The sequence below is a fragment of the Mustelus asterias genome, chromosome 21 (genome assembly GCF_964213995.1).
Source record: "Mustelus asterias chromosome 21, sMusAst1.hap1.1, whole genome shotgun sequence".
Classification (NCBI taxonomy): Eukaryota; Metazoa; Chordata; class Chondrichthyes; order Carcharhiniformes; family Triakidae; genus Mustelus; species Mustelus asterias.
In genome coordinates, this window is record NC_135821.1 from 60871351 (window position 1) to 60891187 (window position 19837).

Genomic DNA, 19837 nt, shown 5'->3' on the forward strand with positions numbered 1-19837 from the left:
CTTCTCCACCCCACCCTAGTTGGAATATGAAATGGGGATTCTGCAGAGCTCCAACATGAAACCATCATCAAGAGGGAAGGCTGACAGTGACAATAATGGCAAAATAGGAAGCTTGGAGGTGATTTGGTCCTTGATGTTAATAGGTAAAGAAAGGAAAAGGAACTTGCAGTTACTAAAGCTTACCAATGTCTCAGAGTAAGAAGGTCTAAGCACTTCACGGTCAATGAATTGCATTACAGTGTGGGACTGTTTCGTTGCAAAACAGAGCAGTCATTCTGTGCTCACAGATACCACAAAAAAAGACTTGCATTTATATAGCACCTTTCAAAACCTAAGTGCATCTCAAAGACAAGGAAATACTTCATAGAATCCCAATAGTACAGAAGGAGACCGTTCGGCCCATCGAGTCTGTACCGACCACAGTCCCACCCAGGCCCTATTCCTGTAACTCCACACATTTATCCTGCTAATCCCCCTGACACTCGGGGCAATTTAGCACGGCCAATCCACCTAACCTGCACATCTTTGCAGTGTGGGAGGAAACTGGAGCACCCGGAGGAAACCCACATAGACACAGGGAGAATGTGCAAACACCACACAGACCCAAGGCCGGAATTGAATCTGGGTCTCTGGCACCGAGGCAACAATGCTAACCACTGTGCCACCGTGCAGCCCAACCTGTTGAAGTAAGGTCGCTGTTGTAGGAAAAGTCAATTAGATGAATTTCTGGTGATGTTAAATCAAGGACATGTCTATTGCAAGGCAGCACCACCTGGGAGGCAGTGACTACTGTCAGTAGTGCATCTACCCAAGGCCAGGACTGTCGAGGGACTCCCCCCTCCCCCCAACATCCCACCATAAGCCCACGAGCAACCCCAACATGGTTTGCTCTTTAGGTCGCCCGCCACTAGGTGAATACCAGCGGTGGTGGGATGACGCCCTATGGGTAGTAATTGCCACCTTAAGGGCCTCTACTGGTGGCAGGGCAGGAATTCTGGCAGGAAGGGCCTCTCCTCCACCCCAGACCTAATTGGGGCAGGGGCAGGAAGTTGGGTTGGCCGGGTCCCACCTGCCACCCAATTAAATGCCCCCCCCCACACCAAACTTGCCCTGGGGAAGGACATTAAATTACGTCCTATGTAATGAGAGCAAAAAATAACTTGAAGAAAAATTGCTTTCTCTCTTTTCAAATAGATCTGTTGACAGCTGTTGATTTAAATGCATTTATATGCTTATCTTGAATTTAATGTGCTCAGACTCACAGACATTCAAGGTTAAACAGGCGTCAGACAGCGATCGAATGGTTTCATTATATCCTCCATGCTGAAATAACTCCTCCAAGGCCGGTGTCCCTTCACCAAATTTAGATTTATTTACATAGTAAACAACACTCAGTTAGGTACTTCCTCATACAGAGTGTAAACCTGGAGTGCCAGTAACCCTGGAGTGCCAGTAACCCTGACACTCCACACTACGTACACACATGCAGGGCTCCCTGATTGGACAAGCCATTATTGCCTTAATCTGGGAGCTCGTATTCTAAGAGGTCCACATTGTGGGCCTCATTAAAGTCACACACTGACTGAGGAACCTGTGCTAAGGTGTGCAGGCATCAACAGTCACCTCCGTGCCTTGACAGGGACAAGAGTTGAGAGCATTTTATACTGCAGGGGCCACACGTGTCATTTCCAGCCTTGATCAGCAACCAATCCCCTGTTTATACCATCGCGCCGATGAGAAAATTGGTTCCGACTTACGACGGATTATCATGTGGTTTTTAGGAAGCAACTGAGGTCTAACCATAGGTAGATTGTTTTTAAAAATCATGTTGCAACTCACCTCACACATCTGGAGCTGGAACACCTTTCGCTCTTTCTCCAGATCATCTGCAATCTCTGCGGGACTGATTTCCGACCGATTCAATCCAAATTGTTTGGCACGGTCTTTCTTCTCTTTTTCTATCTTATTGCTGAAAAGCAGAAAGAAAAGATTCAAATGAGAAAAATGGCGCTCAGCTAACGGCACTCGAAGGATGGGACCCGCCCCTTCCCTCCGCAACGTGATTGGTGGTGGCGGAGGCAGGTTGCCATTGGTCAGTGGCGGGATCTTCTGACCTCGCTGTCATCAATGGGGTTTGCTGATGTTCGGATCCTCTGCTGCTGGGGAACGTGCGGCCGGGCATCGCTGTCGGCGAGTCCAGAAGATCTCACCAGATCTTCATACATTGGCTGAAATTTTACTGTCCCGCCTGCCACGGGAATCAGACCATGGAAAGGTCTGTTGACCTCGGGTGGGATTTTACGGTTTCGGGACAAGCCAGGCTGTAAAATCCCTCCCACAGAGTGGCTGTTGTGGCCTGTTGCAAGTGTACAGTCATCGCAGCATGAACAGGTCTTTCCCCAATAGTTCTGAGGTGCTTTTCCATAGCGAGGGCCCTCAAACAGCTGACACAAATGGGAATTTCCTGACATGGTGTAGACACACCAAGATCGTAATCTAATTCATCTGAATCGAGAGATTCTAACTATCTGGAGAGACTGAACAGGATTTTTTTTACCTGGAATAGAGAAGACTGAGATGTGACCTGATAAGGATTTGAAAGGGAAGGCAAAGGGAAGACAGTTTCATATTCAAAGTGAAGAGTTAGCGACTAATAAATCCAAAAGAATTCAGAAGAAGCCTATTTTACCCAGAGAGGGGTTCAAATCTGGAATTTGCTGCCACTAAGAGCAACTGAGGCAAATAGCATAGATACATTTAAGGGGAAGTTACGTAAACACACAAGGGAAAATATAAACGGATATGCCAATCGGGTTGAGATGAAATAAAGTAGGCGGTTCATATGGAGCATAAAATTGTTGGATGGAATGGCTAGTTTCCGCGCTGTAAATTCAATCCATGGTGTAATTTAAAAAAATATTAGCATCGTATTGTCCCACGTCTCTGCACGTTTGGAGGTCAGACTAGTCAATGGAGACCTGATCTTCAGCATATACCAGGGTAACTCAGGGAAGCAACAGTACAAATGTGATTGGCACACTCAGATGGTTCTGAAATTGACCTCTTGAAACTGGTTTAAAATGTCTTTGCCAGTCTGGTTGAAGATAAACAGGTGACCACTTTCTTTCAATTTACTGAAAGGTTCCTGGAGCCCTCCCACTGGTTTCAGGAAGTAGAAACCAGGCTGCCATTCTTCCACCTGCTTCCTCCTCGCCTGTAAACAGCTGAACTTCCCATTTAGCAGTTTTAAAACCAAACTACATAAACAGTTGCACTAACGGACTACATACAGAAGAAGAAAATACAACAACCTGTATTTGTATTGCGCCTTTAATCTCAAGCAGCTTCAGAGGAGTGTAATTGGACATAATTTGACATCGTGCCATATGAGATATTAAAATAGACTGAAAACTTGCTCATATGAGGTGGGCCTTAAGAACCTTCTTAAAGAGGAGGAAGGGGAGAGACTCTGGGTGGGAATTCCAGAGCTTTGGGCCAGGACAGATTGAATGTGGCAAAGGAAGTAGACAATGCACAATGGCCAGAGTTGGAAGAGAGCAGACGTGCTGGAAGGTTGTAGGATAGAAGGAGGCAAGGCAATGGTGGGATTTGAACACAAGAAAGATTTTTTTAAAATTAGGCTTGCCAAACTAAGAGCTAATGTAGGTCAGGGAGCACAAGGGCGCTGGGAGAATGGACTCAGACTGATTAAACCTACAGCAGCGATTCAGATTAGTTCAAGTATCCCAGTCATATTCAAATAATCCATCCTGTGTGGTGTCACCTACTACTCAAAACACATGCTAGGAACATTAGAATGAAAATAGTGTGAAAGTTCTGCACTACAAATCCAAACAGCATGCAACTGAGAAACGTCAGCGTGAAAGAGAGAGCAGTTCAAATAAGCTGCAAACTTTCACTGTCTATGCCTACCTGTCTATGCCTACCTGTGTATGCCTACCTGTGTATGCCTACCTGGCACAATAGCCAACATGGATCGAGGTACTGGAGAGAAATTCTCATTAATGTAACTGCACCTCAGAAAAGAGCAAAGATATAAAAAATGTTCCATCGTTTGATCGTTTTCCCCCAGAATCTGCTAACTCTTTATATATACATACCCCTCCTTAACACTGAGGCTCAGCGGATGGCTATCTAACCCCAGTCAAAATGTTGTGGGTTCAAAGTCCCACTCCACAAACTTGAGAACATGACTTAAGCTCACATGCCAAAGGGAGAGCTGCACAAAATTCTTTATTACAGGTGTGCACTGTCCCACAGTCAAGTCCAAGACTACTTAATCGGGTTCCACACTAGGAGGGGCTAACCCCCAGGGATCACATGACCCACACTTTTAAAGGAGCAGTAGTACACACCCCAAACCCTGGACATACTCCCCGGGGAGTACTCTGCTGTGCCAACCAATATCACAATGATAAAACAGGTTACCTGGTCCTTATCACATTGCTGCCCATGGAATCTTGCTGTGCACAAACTGCCAGGTTTCTATGTTAACACAGTGTTTATCATTCAAAAGAAATGACTTCATTGACTATAAAATGCTTTGGGGTACCCCGAGGTTGTGAAAGGTGTGAGATAAATCCAAGTTCATTATGTTTATTTACCCTCTCTCTCCCCCCCCTACCCATCATTTCAATTCATATTCCTAACAGGTTAATCCTTCTGCTGTGCTGTCACTCAATGTACCATACAGACACAAAAAAAGAAACATTGGCTTTGATGAAGGGTCATCCAGACTTGAAATGTTGGCTCTATTCTCTCTCCACAGATGCTGTCAGACCTGCTGAGATTTTCCAGCATTTTCTGCTTTTGTTTCAGATTCCAGCACTGAATCATAGAATCCCTACTGCGCTGAATGAGGTCATCTTGTCCATTGAACCTGCACCTACAGCAATCCCATCCAGGTCCTATCCCCGTAATCCTATATTTTTACCCTCCTAATCCCACCCCCCCTGACACTAAGAGGCAATTTAGCACAGCCAACCAACCTAACCCGCACATCTTTGGACTGTGAAAGGAAACTGGGGCACCCGGAGGAAACCCACGCAGACGCGGGGAGAATGTCTGTGTGGAGTTTGCACAGTCACCCGAGGCTGGAATTGAACCCGGCGCTGTGAGGCAGCAGTGCTAACCACTGTGCCACCGTGCCAGATCCGCAGTAGTTTGCCTTTATCTTTAAGAAACGTTAAGTAGTGACTGAAGGAATTGTCAAATAATTAAGATGTCAAGAATTTTTGTTATAACATTCCTTAAAAAAAACAGAAGTATATTTTTCCACTTCAGGACAAGGCTAAATTTCACAACCACTTCCCATTTCTCAGTTCACCAAATATTTCTTAAATAGTATGCGAGGGACGAGGAAGCTAGAAAACAACAAAAAAAAATCAAGCCACTTTAACCATTTTAATTCTCCCTCCTCAAAAAAAAACAAACACGTCATCAAACAGCAATTTTCGGTCTTAGATGAGTTTTAACATAGGAAAGGTAGAATGAGACTAACTTTCTGGACAGAAGTTTGAGTCAGAAGTAACTTTACGATGGGAAAGAAAAGTCAATGTCAGGAAGCAACAATTATTCCCAAAGGAAAACTCCGAGAAGACGAGGGAAAGTTTCATCCTGGATGAACAGTAACTAAGCTTCCTCAACAGGAAATAGAGTCACAGCAATTTGGGAATTTTGGGTCAAAGGGCACAGGAAACTCTTACTCACACCAGTCCCCGGTGCTTGCTGGGCAAGGTTGCCAGTTATCCGGTTTTGAATCCAAGCTTTCATGAGATTTTTAAAACTGTTAACTGAACACCAACAGTTTTTATTCCACAGCTGAAGACGGATCTCGATGATCCCAATCAAAATTTTCATTGGGGCGGCACGGTAGCACAGTGGTTAGCACTGCTACCTCACAGCGCCAAGGACCCGGGTTCAATTCCAGCCTCGGGTCACTGTCTGTATGGAGTTTGCACATTCTCCCTGTGTTGGCGTGGGCTTCCTCTGGGTGCTCTGGTTTCCTCCCACAGTCCAAAGACGTGCAGGGTAGGTTGATTGGCCTCTAGTGTCAGGGAGATTAGCAGGGTAAATATGCTGGGTTACGGGAATATGGCCTGGGTGGGATTGTGGTCAATGCAGACTCGATGGGCTGAATGGCCTCCTTCTGCACTGTAGGAATTCTATGATTCTAGAAGCAAATATTGGAACATAAAAAGCAACAATTCCAGACTCACCCTAGAGCGAGACCTGGTCTTCAGATCAACTTAGAGCATCATTTATCCAGAACCTCCTCACATCTCTCAAATGTCTAAAGGCAGTTCACATTAATTACTTATAAGCAATTGAAGGTCTTTGAAAAGGGTACAAAGAACATTTACCAGAACATAGAAACTAGAAGCAGGAGTAGGTCATTTGGTCCTTTGAGTCCGCTCTGTCATTCATTTTGATCATGGCTGATCATCAAATTCAATTGCTGGAATTTTACCGCCTCGTCCGCCCGAGGCTTGTAAGATCCCGCCGCCCGAGGCCAAAGGAGAATGCCATTCTGCGAGCCTCGCCCACCCCGATTCTGGGGCAGTAAAATTCCAGCCAATATGTTGCAGGAAAGAGGAACTTTGGTTATGTGGCGAGACTGGAGAAGCTGGTATAGTTCTCTTTAGAGCAGAAAATATTTGAAGTAAGATTTAATAGGGGTATTCAAAATCATGAAGAGTTTTGATAGGCTGGAAAATCCCGCCCTATGGCTCCACACATAGTAATTTAATGCAAGGCGAAGACCAATAAAATCATTTTGCTTTTTGATAGAATTAATTGATGGAGAAATGTTGGACAACAGACCCCGGTTAAATCCCTACACTTTGAAAAGCAACATGGAAACTAATCACAAAGCAAGGCCTCGTTTTAATCTTAGTTGTGTCAATGTCTCAGTGTGTCAGCTGTGGTTCAGTTGGTAGGAGCACTTGCCTCTGGATCACAATATTCCAGATTCAAGTCCCATTGCAGGGCATTCAGCTGACAAGGGTTACATTCCAGTGCAGTACTGAGGGAGCACTGCACTGGTCGGAAGTGCTGCCTTTCAGATGAATCATCAAATGGAGGTCCCATCTACTTAACTGGGTGGAGGTAAAAGGTCTCATGGCACCATTTCAAAGAAGGAAGAACAGGGGAGTTATCCCCAGTATCTTGGCCAATATTTATCCCTCAATCATCATCACAAAAAACATAGAAACAGAAGCATGAGTAGGTCATTCAACCCTTCTCGCCTGCTCCACCATTCATTATGATCATAGTGATCATCCAACACAGTAACCTGTTCCTGCCTTCCTCCCATATCCTTTGATCCCCTTAACCCCAAGAGCTTTATGTAACTCCTTCTTGAAAACATATAGAGCGCCCTTTTCCCACCCCGTAACGCTGGTCGAATAGCATAACGGAGTGGGAAATTTCAGTCTGGGGAAGGGTGCAAGTGTGATTTTAATATTAATAAATCTATTTAAATATGTTTAGCGAGCTCCAGCAACAGGGACGAGACGTGATGGTCTCATCGGTGGGACCAGACACCATTGAGGCCCGCTGGGAGGTCGGGGGCAGGGTGGGCCATTGCCCCTTGGGTAATGCCAGCCTGACACCCTGGCATTGCCCACTGGGCACCAAGCAGTGCCAAGAGGGCAGGGCCTGAGGGGGCAAGGCAGAACCAGACCTGGAATGTTCGGGGGGGGGGGGGGGGGAGAGAAGAGGAGGAGGAGAAGATAAGAGGGGAACTCTGCATTGGGGCTGGCAGGGTGGGGGCATCAGAACGGTGATGTCCATGGGGGTGGGGGGCAGGGGGGGTTTGACAGATCTCCCATATATTGTGCAGACTTGAACACAGAATTTTCCAAAAAATATACTAAGTGTCACAAAAGGCTGAAAACCGGAGAGTTTCAGTCTGAAACCTGGAGCTTAGGCTCTGCACCCCACTCTCCACCCCCCCCCCCCCCCCCAGCGTGAAACTCCCTACTGCCAGCCAAAATAAATGACAAAAGCGTTGGAAAATTGCGTGAAAAAACCAGAGTGAAACTTTCCGGTTTTCAGACTTTTGTGACACGTAGAATTTTTGGGGGAAAATTCCACCCACAATGTTTTGGTCTCAACTGCTTTCTGTGCTAAAGAATCCCACAGTCTCATCACCCTCTAGGTGAAGAAAATTCTCCTCATCGCAGTCCTAAATGGTCTATCTTTATTGGACACCCCCACCTTCGGGAACATCCTTCCTGCTTCTCCTCCACCTAGTCCTGTTAGAATTTTATGAGTTTCTATGAAATATCCCCATATTTTTCTAAACTCCAGTGAATGTAATCCGAACCAACTCAATCTCTCCTTCCACGTCAGTCCTACCATCCTTGGAATCAGTCTGGTAAACCTTCGCCGCACTCCCTCCATAGCAGATAAGGAGACTAAAACTGCACACAATATTCCAGGTGTGGTTTCACCAAGGTCCTGTATAATGGCAGCAAGACATCCTGCTCCTGTACTCAAATCCTCTCGCTATGAAGGCCGACATACCTTTTGCCTTCTTCACCGCCTGCTCACTTTCAGTGACTGGTGTACGAGCACATTCCCCTCAATCTATAGCCATTCAGGCAATAATCTGTCTAAATCCATAGCCATTCAGATAATAACCAAATTATCTCACAGAATCTCTGCAGTCAGAAGGCGGCCATTCGGTGCATCGAGCCCACACCAACTCTCCGATAAAGCTTCTCACCCAGACCTGATCCCTGCAACCCCATATATTTACCTCACTAATCTCCCTATCCTGCATAACTCATGACACCGAGGGGCAATTTAGCATGGCCAATCCACCAAACCTACACATCTCTGGTCATTAGCACATAACAGTTGTGGAAGTTTGCTGAACATAAATCAGCTGCCACATTACAACGACCCTTCAAAAAAATAACTCATTGGCTATAAAGCACTTTGAGATGTCCGATGGTCATGAGAAAGGCTATATTAAAAAAGTATTTATTTTTATCTGAAGAATGGCATCCGAAGAATGAACCTTCTCATCAATAATTGTTTCTCTGGAGCTTATACTTACACTTTGGTTTCATAGTCTTTCCAGGCTTTTTCAATGAGTTTCTTCGGGTCCTGTAGGTAGAGCATAAAGACCAGTTTAATTTGTCTCACCGCTAGACAGGCAGCAAAATCAACATCTACCTGGCACACTGGAGTGAATTGACACCCAGAGTTAGCGACTATTAGAATAGATGGACTGTAGAAATGATAAGGAGCTCCCTCTTGCACAGACACATAGCACACAGGTCAGGATTCAATAATATTAGGCAGTGGACGTACCAGATAACGCAACGGGGACTCGGTGTTGAAGCTCAGCTCCTGAAAACACCACATTTAAACAATGCGACGACACAAGACGTTTAGAATGTCGGAATAAATGCATCCATAGCAGCAATCTCGATATCACCACCTTCTTAACTACATTGTTTAATCCTCTTCTCCTAATGAGCACAATCACTTCTTAGTCCATTTTATCTCAGCTTTTCTCCAGAAAGCAAGCTGATATTATTAACATTATTTGTAGCAGTTCTAAATCAGATCGAGATCAGAGACACATTGGGTTGAATGGCCTCCATTTGTGCTGGACAGTTTGACATATAACCAGCCAGTGTGTTGTTCCTTTGGCTCCAATTCAATCCAAACTGACTAATAGGGCTTTAATTAAACAGGAGACTAAGGATGGGATACTCCGGCCGCGCTCACCTCAAAACTGGAAATCCCATTCAAGGTCAATGGAACTTTGCATGGTCCGCCCCCGCCCGCTACAATTTCCCTGGCAGGCAGGACAGGAGAATTCAAGCCTAAATGTCTCCCCCTCTCTCATCAGCTGAAAGAACTCCAAAACAAATTTGAGATTAGACAGTCTCTCCTAGAATCATAAAATCATACAGTGCAGAAGAGGCCCTTTGGTCTGTCGAGTCTGCACCAACACGTGAGAAACACCTGACCTCCAACCTAATCCAATTTATCAGCACTTGGTCCATTGCCTTTGCGATTACAAATTCATAACATCAACTGCCTTGCACTTCAGCAGTAAATTGCCAGCCATACACACCAAACAGGTTAACAGCATTGCTTGTGTACAAAATGTCATACTACTGCCGTTATGAGCTATCCATAACAGGCTATGGGGTTAAGGTACATGATGTGGAAAATAAAAGGAGCATTTGGCCACATTTCACTGGACAGAGAAAGCACCAATTTGACATTAAGAAGAATGGAAAGTGTGAGGAAATTATGTTCCACGTCTCAGTGGTGTCTTTTGCTGAACTTCCATTTGAGTTGCCAGTTTCTAATGATATCAGAGCTAGCACACACAGCTGTCAGATCCGGGAAGAGTGAATGCTAAACCTTCCACTAAATTACAGACACTGTTCAATCTCAGGCTGTGACTCAAATCAAAAGGCGACAATCTCATTTCAGAACTCTGCCCAAGCACAAAGCCTTATTCATGTCATTTGATTCTAAAATGGGGGGAGTGCCATGTTTCAAGGAAACCCAGAGTATGAATAACATTCACATCAGCACTTGGAGTGGCTCCACAAGACAGAGTCCAGGTGCCACCCAAAGGCTGGCAGCATTACCTCCTGCGCCTTGCCCCACCCCCTGTCAATGCCAATTCTGGTGCAAATTCACTCCGATAGTTGCCAGAGTGAACATAAAAGGGGCTCTCAATGCAACAAATTCACCCACTTACACACCCACACCTCTTGCCTGTATCACATGTATTAGCCAAGACTACCAGCAAGTTGCAATATATTTCAGCTCATCATTCAAGATTGAATGGGAGGCAGTGGCGTAGTGGTATTGTCACTGGGCTAGTAATCCAGAGACCCAGAGCAAAAATCTGGAGACCCAAATTCTAATCCCACCATGCCAGATGGTGAAATTGGAATTCAATAAAAATCATGAGATGATCATGAAACTATTGCCGTGAAAACCCATCTGGTTCACTACTGCCCTTCAGGGAAGGAAATCTGCAATCCTTACCTGGTCTGGCCTACATATGACTCCAGGCCCATAGCATTGTGGTTGATTCTCAAATGCCCTCCGAAATGGTGGTTAGGGATGGACAACAAACGCTGGCCCAAAAACACCCACATCCAGTAAATGAATAAAATGAATGCAGTAGCAGATTCTGCATGTTAGCCATTCAATAAAAATAGAGGTACGGTAAAGTCGCCCCATAGTCCCAGATGACCATAGGCTACCTGGCGATGATTTAACCTGAGGATTCACCAGACTTCAGGCGAGGGGCAAAGTTGAGAAGGCAGGGCCTTCATGAATAACCTCAGCCGGCACAGTGGTTAGCACAGCTGCCTCACAGCGCCAGGGACCCGGGTTTGATTCCTGGCTTGGGTCACTGTTTGTGTGGAGTCTGCACGTTCTCCCCGTGTCTGCATGGGTTTCCTCCGGGTGCTCCGGTTTCCACCCACACTCCGAAAGACGTACTGTTTAGGTGCATTGGCCGTGCTAAATTCACCCTCAGTGTCCCCGAACAAGCACCGGAGTGTGGCGACTCGGGGATTTTCACATAACTTCACTGTGGTGTTAAGGTAAGCCTACTTGTGACACTAATAAATAAACTTAAATTGAATCCTCATTGTTGGCATAACTCTGCATCACGAACCAGCTGTCCAGCCAACTGAGCCAAACCAACCCCCAGAATAGATTAACCCTCTATCCATCACTTCATTGGAGTCACACTTACTCAAGCCTTTGTGACGTAGTGCGGGTTACAACTACAGAATCTTGCAAGAGGCCCCATATGAGCTCTGAAATCCCGAGGTTACAGAGGGCAGGAGTTTGAAGTGAATTCCATTAAATAATTCACCAATAATGATTGACCAACCAATAAGACTATGTTAAAAAATTGACTCACTCTAAACACCCACCCTGGGCCCACAAAAATTTAGACCCACACACAGTGCACGTAGTGGGGGCACCAACTCTAGCTGTATATATATATCAGCATGTGACCACCAATCCCTGCTCCATTGGTTGGTCGACATGCTTTGCCTTCCCACAGCTAATTGGAAAGTCTGACTGGATGATTCCTGACTGTCATCCAAACATTCTTTTCTCCTCTCCTCCCACATCTTCCTGCACTGTAGGGATTCTATTCTATTTCCAAACTTTTTATAACTAATAAACAAAAGCTGCCAGAGAAAATGGAAAATAAATATTTATTGCCCCCTGAAGTTTTCTCTTGGGTTTGAAGGCAGGGGCAACCTGGAGATTAATCTTCCAAGAGACTCCAGATTAATCCTGCCATGTTAACAACCTTAGATAGTTGCCTTGGCTTCAAGGCCCAGATTGCCATGGTAAGAAGTCTCACAACATCAACACCGCCGCCACCCTTCAAGGGGCAGCGCTCCGAAAGCTCGTGCTACCAAATAAACCTGTTGGACTTTAACCTGGTGTTACGAGACCTCTTACTGTGCCCACCTCAGTCCAATGCCGGCATCTCCACATCACAGATTGCCATGAGCCATGCGCTGGACATTCCCTGTTGCGTATCATTTGATCAACTTGACATACAGAGCAAAGCTTAATGACATTTCACATCATGTCAAGCCAGTAAACGCAAATATATTAATTGTAAACTCCATCTCAGTGGAAAACTTTCTTCTTTTTCCCCCCTGATCTCTATTCTACACAGCCTCCCCCAACAAGTAGAGGAAAGGGACTGAACAGTGTAGATATCCCATAAACCACATCATAGTCACGCCATAGAAAATCATCAGAGATCATCCAACATGAGTGAGATCCAAAGACAAGTCTCCCAAAAGCACAACCAACGTTCTCCCACACATGCTCAGTTACACACCTGGGTCTAAACAGAAGTATTAGGATTACAATTGTTCAAAAGATAGATAAAAAGCAAAGTAAACTCACCCCTTTTCCTTCCTTCAAATCGCCCTTTAGCAGACTGTCCAATGGAAACGAGAGGATGTTGCTCATGTTTTGAGTCTGTAAGCAATTTTTTTTTAAAAACACCGTTACAATCCTTCATGTGGATCAGACAAACATTTTCAAACAGGAAAGGGATTCACAGCCTGATTGGAACCAAAAGGAGAGGTTCAAAGGTCTGGATGTAAAAGATGTGCTTTAATACTGATGCTATCATTCATGATCTCAGTGCGTCCCAGACACTAGTCAATGAAGTACTTTTGAAGTGTAGTCACTGTTGTAATGTAGGAAACATAGCAGCCAATTTGTGTATTGAAAGCCCCCTCCCCCGTCCCAAATATCAATGTGATACTGAGCAATATTATTTTAATTAAATTAACTTAATGATGTTGGTTGGAGGATAAATATTGGCCTTACAGACTCCAGGGAAAACTCCCCGTTTTTCCAAAATGGTGCTGAGAGATCATTTACATCTGCCAGGCCAGGCAGGCTTCAGTTTAAAGCCTCAGCCAAAAGCCAGCACCTCTGACAGGACAGCACTCCCTCAGTACTGTACTGGAATAAATCAAATCCAAGTCCTCACAGAAATGGTGCGTGACGAGGACAACTGAGGTTGAATTTTTATTTAGGCTTCAAGATCATCTCTAACCATGTGTGTGTCAAGCCCTGTTGGGTACGCAGACTGGGACAGAATTGCCACAGACCATTCTGGAAGTGTTTACATTTCTGAGACATTCCAACCAGATGAATTTCCTATAATGAGTTTCACCAAGTACGTGAAAGGAGAAATAGCCAAAATTTCATAGAAAATTGTTTCCATGTAATTAAACCCAAATAAAACGCAAGACCACGTCATACTTGAAGGCATCAAATGTTACTGGCTGCATGAATGTTAACACTTTACACAAGCAGCTACTCCTGTACACGCCGACACAATGGCTATGGGAACATCACTGCCAAACCCACTACCGCATCTGACACCTTTAATACAGTATAAACCTCTTTTTTTAATATATAAAGAGCTTATTTATGTCACAAGTAGGCTTACATTAACACTGCAATGAAGTTACTGTGAAAATCCCACACTCCGGCGCCTGTTCGGGTACACCGAGGGAGAATTTAGCATGATCATGACCGGGCAGCACGGTAGCACAGTGGTTAGCACTGCTGCTTCACAGCTCCAGGGACCTGGGTTCGATTCCCGGCTTGGGTCACTGTCTGTGTGGAGTTTTCATATTCTCCTCGTGTCTGTGTGGGTTTCCTCCGGGTGCTCCGGTTTCCTCCCACAGTCCAAAGATGTGCGGGTTAGGTTGATTGGCCATGTTAAAATTGCCCCTTAGTGTCCTGAGATGCGTAGGTTAGAGGGATTAGTGGGTAAAATATGTAGGGATATGGGGGTAGGGCCTTGGTGGGATTGTGGTCGGTGCAGACTCGATGGGCCGAATGGCCTCTTTCTGTACTGTAGGGTTTCTATGATCAATTATCCTAACCAGCACGTCTTTCGGACTCTCAAGGCACCTCACAGGGGCATCAACAAAACTTGACAACAAGCCGCAGAAGGAGGTGATAGGGCAGATAACCATAAACTTGATCAACGATATAGATTAAAGGAGCATCTTAAATGAGATGGGGAAGGTAGTGATGCAGAAAGATTTAAGGAGGGAATTCCAGAATTTAAGACCTTGGCAGCTGAAGACACAATTGGGCAATGAAAGTCTGGGGTTTGCAAGGATTCCAGGACCAGAGGGAGTGGAGAGATTTTGGACAGTGTAGACCTGGAGGAGTTCAAGAGAGGTCATGGCAGGACTGGAAAGAAGGGTGAGAATTTTTTTTAATGTTGCTGGACTGCGAGCCACTGTACGTTAGTGAGCAGAGAGTGATGGGGAACAGGGCTGGGTGCCCATCAGGGTTTTGGATAAACTAGAGGATGCAAGGCGAGAGACTGGCCAAGAAAGCAGCGAGTAGAAGAGTCAAATCTGGAGGTAACACAAGCTTGGGTGAGGTTTCCAAACAACGGACAGACCATCGAAAGTGCAGAGGTGGGTAATATTACACAGCTAGAATTGGGTAGTCTTGGTGACGGGGAGGTCACAAGGTCAGATGTCCAGCTCGGGGTCAAGTACTGTAAACTGAACCTGTTCTCAGCGAGATTTCAGCAGACTTTTTCCTCTCCTCAGCCAAACGTGGTCAGTTATCCAAAAAGGGGAAGAGAGGAATAAAGAGTTACAAAATAGCTTCCATTGTGGTTCTCTCTCGATTATAATGAAGTATGAGCTCAAGTACAGTAAGTTACAGAACATCCCATAACCACAATAAGTGATGTATCACACATTGCAATTAAGCAACCAGTTTGACAAAGACTGAAGAAGCAGGTTTGCGAGACAAGAGTTGGTAAGCTGACAATAGAAGTCATTTGTAAGCCTGTTTTTTTAAACTAGAATGAATGCAGTTTTGTTTTATTAATCCTTATCCTTCAACCTACATCATTGCAAAAAACAAATAATCTACTCGTGTTCACATTCTTACTTGAGACCTTGCTATGTGCAATTACAGTTGCCATGTTTCCTGCATTACAACAGTGACCACATTTCAGAATTATTCCATTGGTGCTTCGGAACTTGCCAAGATGGGGCAAGATGCTTCACAAGTGCAAGTTCTTTCGTTACTGGGTCATTAAAAGCCCCAATAACAAGGGCAAATATGGGTTCTAAAAAATGTTGCGAGGAAGCCACACTCTTGACATTTCCAGGAGGCCATTCCAATGAGAGAAATATAAACCTGTTGCTATAACAACTATGACCCATGTTTCAAACAATACATCTTCTCTTTGTAAATGTGGAAAACAAGACTCATGTTCTTTATCCTAACTTGAAGGACATTATTGTTTTAAGAATATATACCTTTTACTTTGCAGACCAGGTGAATTGCAATGTCTACTCTGTACCCCAGCTGGATGGACCAGGCAGTAAAATGCAGTCTATAAACTTTAAACAGCAGTGGTTGAACTAATGGTAACTTTTTACTATTGAAGATTGAGACTGGACAAGATTCAGTAAGATGGCACCAAGAACAACGGGCTTTAAACACAAGGAGAAACTATTTACTCAGACAGGAAATGCCAAGATTGATCTTTAGAAAAACGCACACACAAAACACACAAGGGAAAATCTTTTTCCACTTATTTAGCAAGGAGAAGGTGACATCTACAGGTGCAAGGCAATGCAACTTGGTGGGAAGAATAGGGAGGGTCACTGTAGTGTTCAATGGTTTAATTAAACTGTGTTTGACTGAGGTTTAGATAGGGTGGATAGTGATAGCCTTTTTCCTCTGATGGAGAAATCCAGCACGAGGGGGCATGGCTTTAAATTGAGGGGGGGTAGTTATAGAACCGATGTCAGGGGTAGGTTCTTTACCCAGAGGGTGGTGAGGGATTGGAATGCCCTGCCAGCATCAGTAGTAAATGCGCCTAGTTTGGGGGCGTTTAAGAGATCCGTAGATAGGTTCATGGACGAAAAGAAATTGGTTTAGGTTGGAGGGTCACAGTTTTTTTTTAACTGGTCGGTGCAACATCGTGGGCCGAAGGGCCTGTTCTGCGCTGTAATGTTCTATATTACTCTGTTGACTGATCTAACTTCACTGCGTTCAAATATTTAGGCCTGGGTATAGTCCCTGAGAGCCAAGGTAAACAGAAGCTTCCAGAAAGACTCGAGAAACCAGAGTGATGAACCTGTATGTAGAAATCTTGTGATTGGGGTGATATGCATTGTAAACAAATCTGTTGTAGAATTATTGAAAAGATATTTTAATGCACTGTAAATAAGCCTGTTGTAAACCTAGAACATTGCTTGGAGGTAAATCAGATATAACATACAACTAACTGGCAAATACACAACATTCACTCACACGCTACTTGGAAATAGGGCAGAGGCGCAAAGGGGTATAGTGTTATGGGTGTGGGTTAAGATACAGGCAGTAGAGTCTTGAATGAGCTCAAGTTTCCTGAGGACGCAAAGTGGGAAGCCAGCCAGTAAAACAGTGGAATAATCAGATCTAGAAATAACAAAGGCACATGTGAGGGTTTCAGCAGATAGGCAGGGGCAGAGACAGGGGCAGAGACAGGGGCAGAGACAGGGGCAGAGACAGGGGCAGAGACAGGCTATATTATAAAGGTGGAAGTAGGTGGCCTTGGTGGTGGAGAGAATAACTGTTTGGAATGAGTATTTAGATTCATAAAGCCACAAGATACTGAGATCAGAATTGTACTGATTCTCAATTCCTATCGTGTGGTTGAAAGTACGATCTTAAAATCATAGAATCCCTACAGTGCAGAAGGGGGCTGTTTGGCCCATCACAACTGCACCGGCAACAATCCCACCCAGGCTCCATCCCAGTAACTCCACATACTAACCCTGCTAATCCCCCTGACACGAAGGGACAATTTAGCATGACCATTCAAACTTACCCATACATCTTTGGAGGGTGGGAGGAAATTGGGGCATCCGGAGGAAACCCATGCAGACATGAGGAGAACATGCAGGCAATCACCCGAGGCCGGAATTGAACCTGGGCCCCTGGTGCTGTTAAGCAGCAGTGCTAACCACTGTGCCACCATGCCACCCAATGTTTAAATAACATCACAAACCTATCATTCCTGAATTCAATGTTCCAGAGACTTTAGAACAACATGAGAAACTGGGAGAACCTGTAGTCCATATGGCCCATCTAGACTTTTCCGCCATTTAAGATGATCATGCCTGTATTTCAAAATCAGCCCTACCCCCATCTCACTTGATTCCTTTAGTACCAAAAAATGTATTGATCTTAGTCTTGAATGTACACCTAATCTTGAGATGATGACCCTTAGTTCTAGACTGCCTAACTGGGGCACAGCCTCACCGCATCTACCTTGCCAAGCCCTCAGAATTTAAGGAGATCACCCACCCAATTTTCTAAATTCAAGAGTATGGACCCATTTTATTAATTCTCCCTCACACAGGAGAGCCTCTCATCGCAGGAATCAATCTAATGAAACGTATTAAGCCCTTCTTAAGGAAAATATATCCTCCCTTAGGCAGAGGTCAAAACTGTACACAAATACACTATTGTTATCTCACCAGAGTCCTGTATAATTACAAGTTGTCCTTACTCTTGTAATTCAACCCATTTGCAATACTTACTAATTGCTTGCTATATCTTCATGTTAACTTTTATGTTAAATTTGTATACAAGGAATCTCGCAACACCTTTTAGAGAGTATTCTGCTTTTCTATTCTACCTACAAAAGAATAATTTCAGGCATCACACTCCTCTACCACCTTCTCGTCCTATTACTTAACTAGTCTATACCTCAGAGCTCTTCAAATCCTCTTCATAGCTTACTTTCTCTTCACCTATTGAAAACCTGATGCTAACAGCATTCAAACTCACCTCACTGGCAATGGCGAGCTGAGCAAACTTACCAGGTTTTTAAAGAGTGCGGTTACTTCACGTGTGAACACTCCGAGGTTCAGGAAGCCCATGGACAACTCGTTCTTGTTCTGAGATAGGTGGTGGTTCCCGAAGCTCTCCAGAACTTCAATGTACTGCTCTTTATTCTCCACATGTGCTGGACACCGAAACGAGGGAAAAGAAAATGAAGACGTCTCATTAGAAATTGGATTTCACAGGATTGCCAGCCTCACCTGTGCTAATCTTCATGGTCGAATAGTGCATCAACACTCAGTTTCAGGAGGTCTCCAAGTGTGCTCTCTCTACCCCAGCTACAAGAGGGGAGAACGAGGTCAATCATTCTCCCCACTAACCCAGGAGCGTACAGGCTAAATGTGGCATCATCATATCTAGCCCGGATGGTATCAGTTGTCTTAACACAGATTAAAGACTAAATTCTCAGGCTGGGAGAGAAAAGGAAGTGATCAAGTCAATCAAGGAGTCTAGTTAATCATAGAATCCCTACAGTGCAGGAGGAGGCCATTCAACCTATCAGGTCTGCATCGACCACAATCCCACCCAGGCCCTATTCCCGTAACTCCACATATTTGCCCTGCTAGTCCCCTGACACTAAGGGGCAATTGATCATGGCCAATCAACCTAACCCACATATCTTTGGACTGTGGGAGGAAACCGGAGCACCCGGAGGAAACCCACGCAGACACAGAGAGAATGTGCAAACTCCACACCGACAGTGACCCGAGCCCAGGATTGAACCCGAGTCCCTGGCGCTGTGAGGCAGCAATGCTAACCACTGTGCCACCCACTTACAAACTGGATCAAGGAAGAGTTCCACCAAAACGCAAACATTTTAATGTAAATAATAAACTCCAAAAAACTTTAATTCATAGTAAATGTTAAGCTCAACAATACCAGCAGCTCTCAAATTCTAACCCTTGCTGTATAACACAATACTCTCAACCTGCTTGGGATACGACTGAAGTCACTCAAAAATGTATTATGTGGTAGCAACCTCACCTTGGAGTCAGAAGGTTGTGGAATAAACACCCACTCCAGATACTGGAGTTCATAACCTAGGTGGATATTCCAATGCAGTTCCAAGGAAATGCTGTCCTTTGATTAGGATGGGAATTCAGAGTTGTACCTTTCCTATGCTGGTGCTTTGAGTGAATGCAAAAGAACCGATGGAAAATTGGAGGAGGAAATATCCCATTGCTCGGGCCAATCAAAGCCAGCAAAAAAACAAATCTAATTATCAGTAACATTTGGCTGCAAAATAATGGTAGCAACATCAAGGAATTCATTTCACGAGTGGTTTAAGTCATTTCTAAGGCAGGTGCCCGATATATGCAAGATGGTGGAACATTGTTGTTTATATTGGGCTAATGGCATCAACTCTCAAGACTGCAGA

At 44.6% G+C, this 19837-nt stretch overlaps 1 protein-coding gene across 2 annotated transcripts in view; it reads right to left on the reverse strand.

Annotated features, from left to right (window-relative positions):
• The window catches only part of LOC144509316 (arf-GAP with SH3 domain, ANK repeat and PH domain-containing protein 2-like), a 109799-nt gene that overhangs the window by 60338 nt on the left and 29624 nt on the right, over positions 1-19837 (reverse strand). For both annotated transcript variants that reach the window (XM_078237975.1, XM_078237974.1), the window contains exons 3-6: positions 18438-18583; positions 12964-13038; positions 9089-9138; positions 1840-1969 (exon numbers count right to left, since the gene is read on the reverse strand). In XM_078237975.1, the coding sequence (XP_078094101.1) occupies positions 1840-1969; positions 9089-9138; positions 12964-13038; positions 18438-18583 (401 nt within the window). The remainder of the gene's footprint in view (positions 1-1839; positions 1970-9088; positions 9139-12963; positions 13039-18437; positions 18584-19837) is intronic.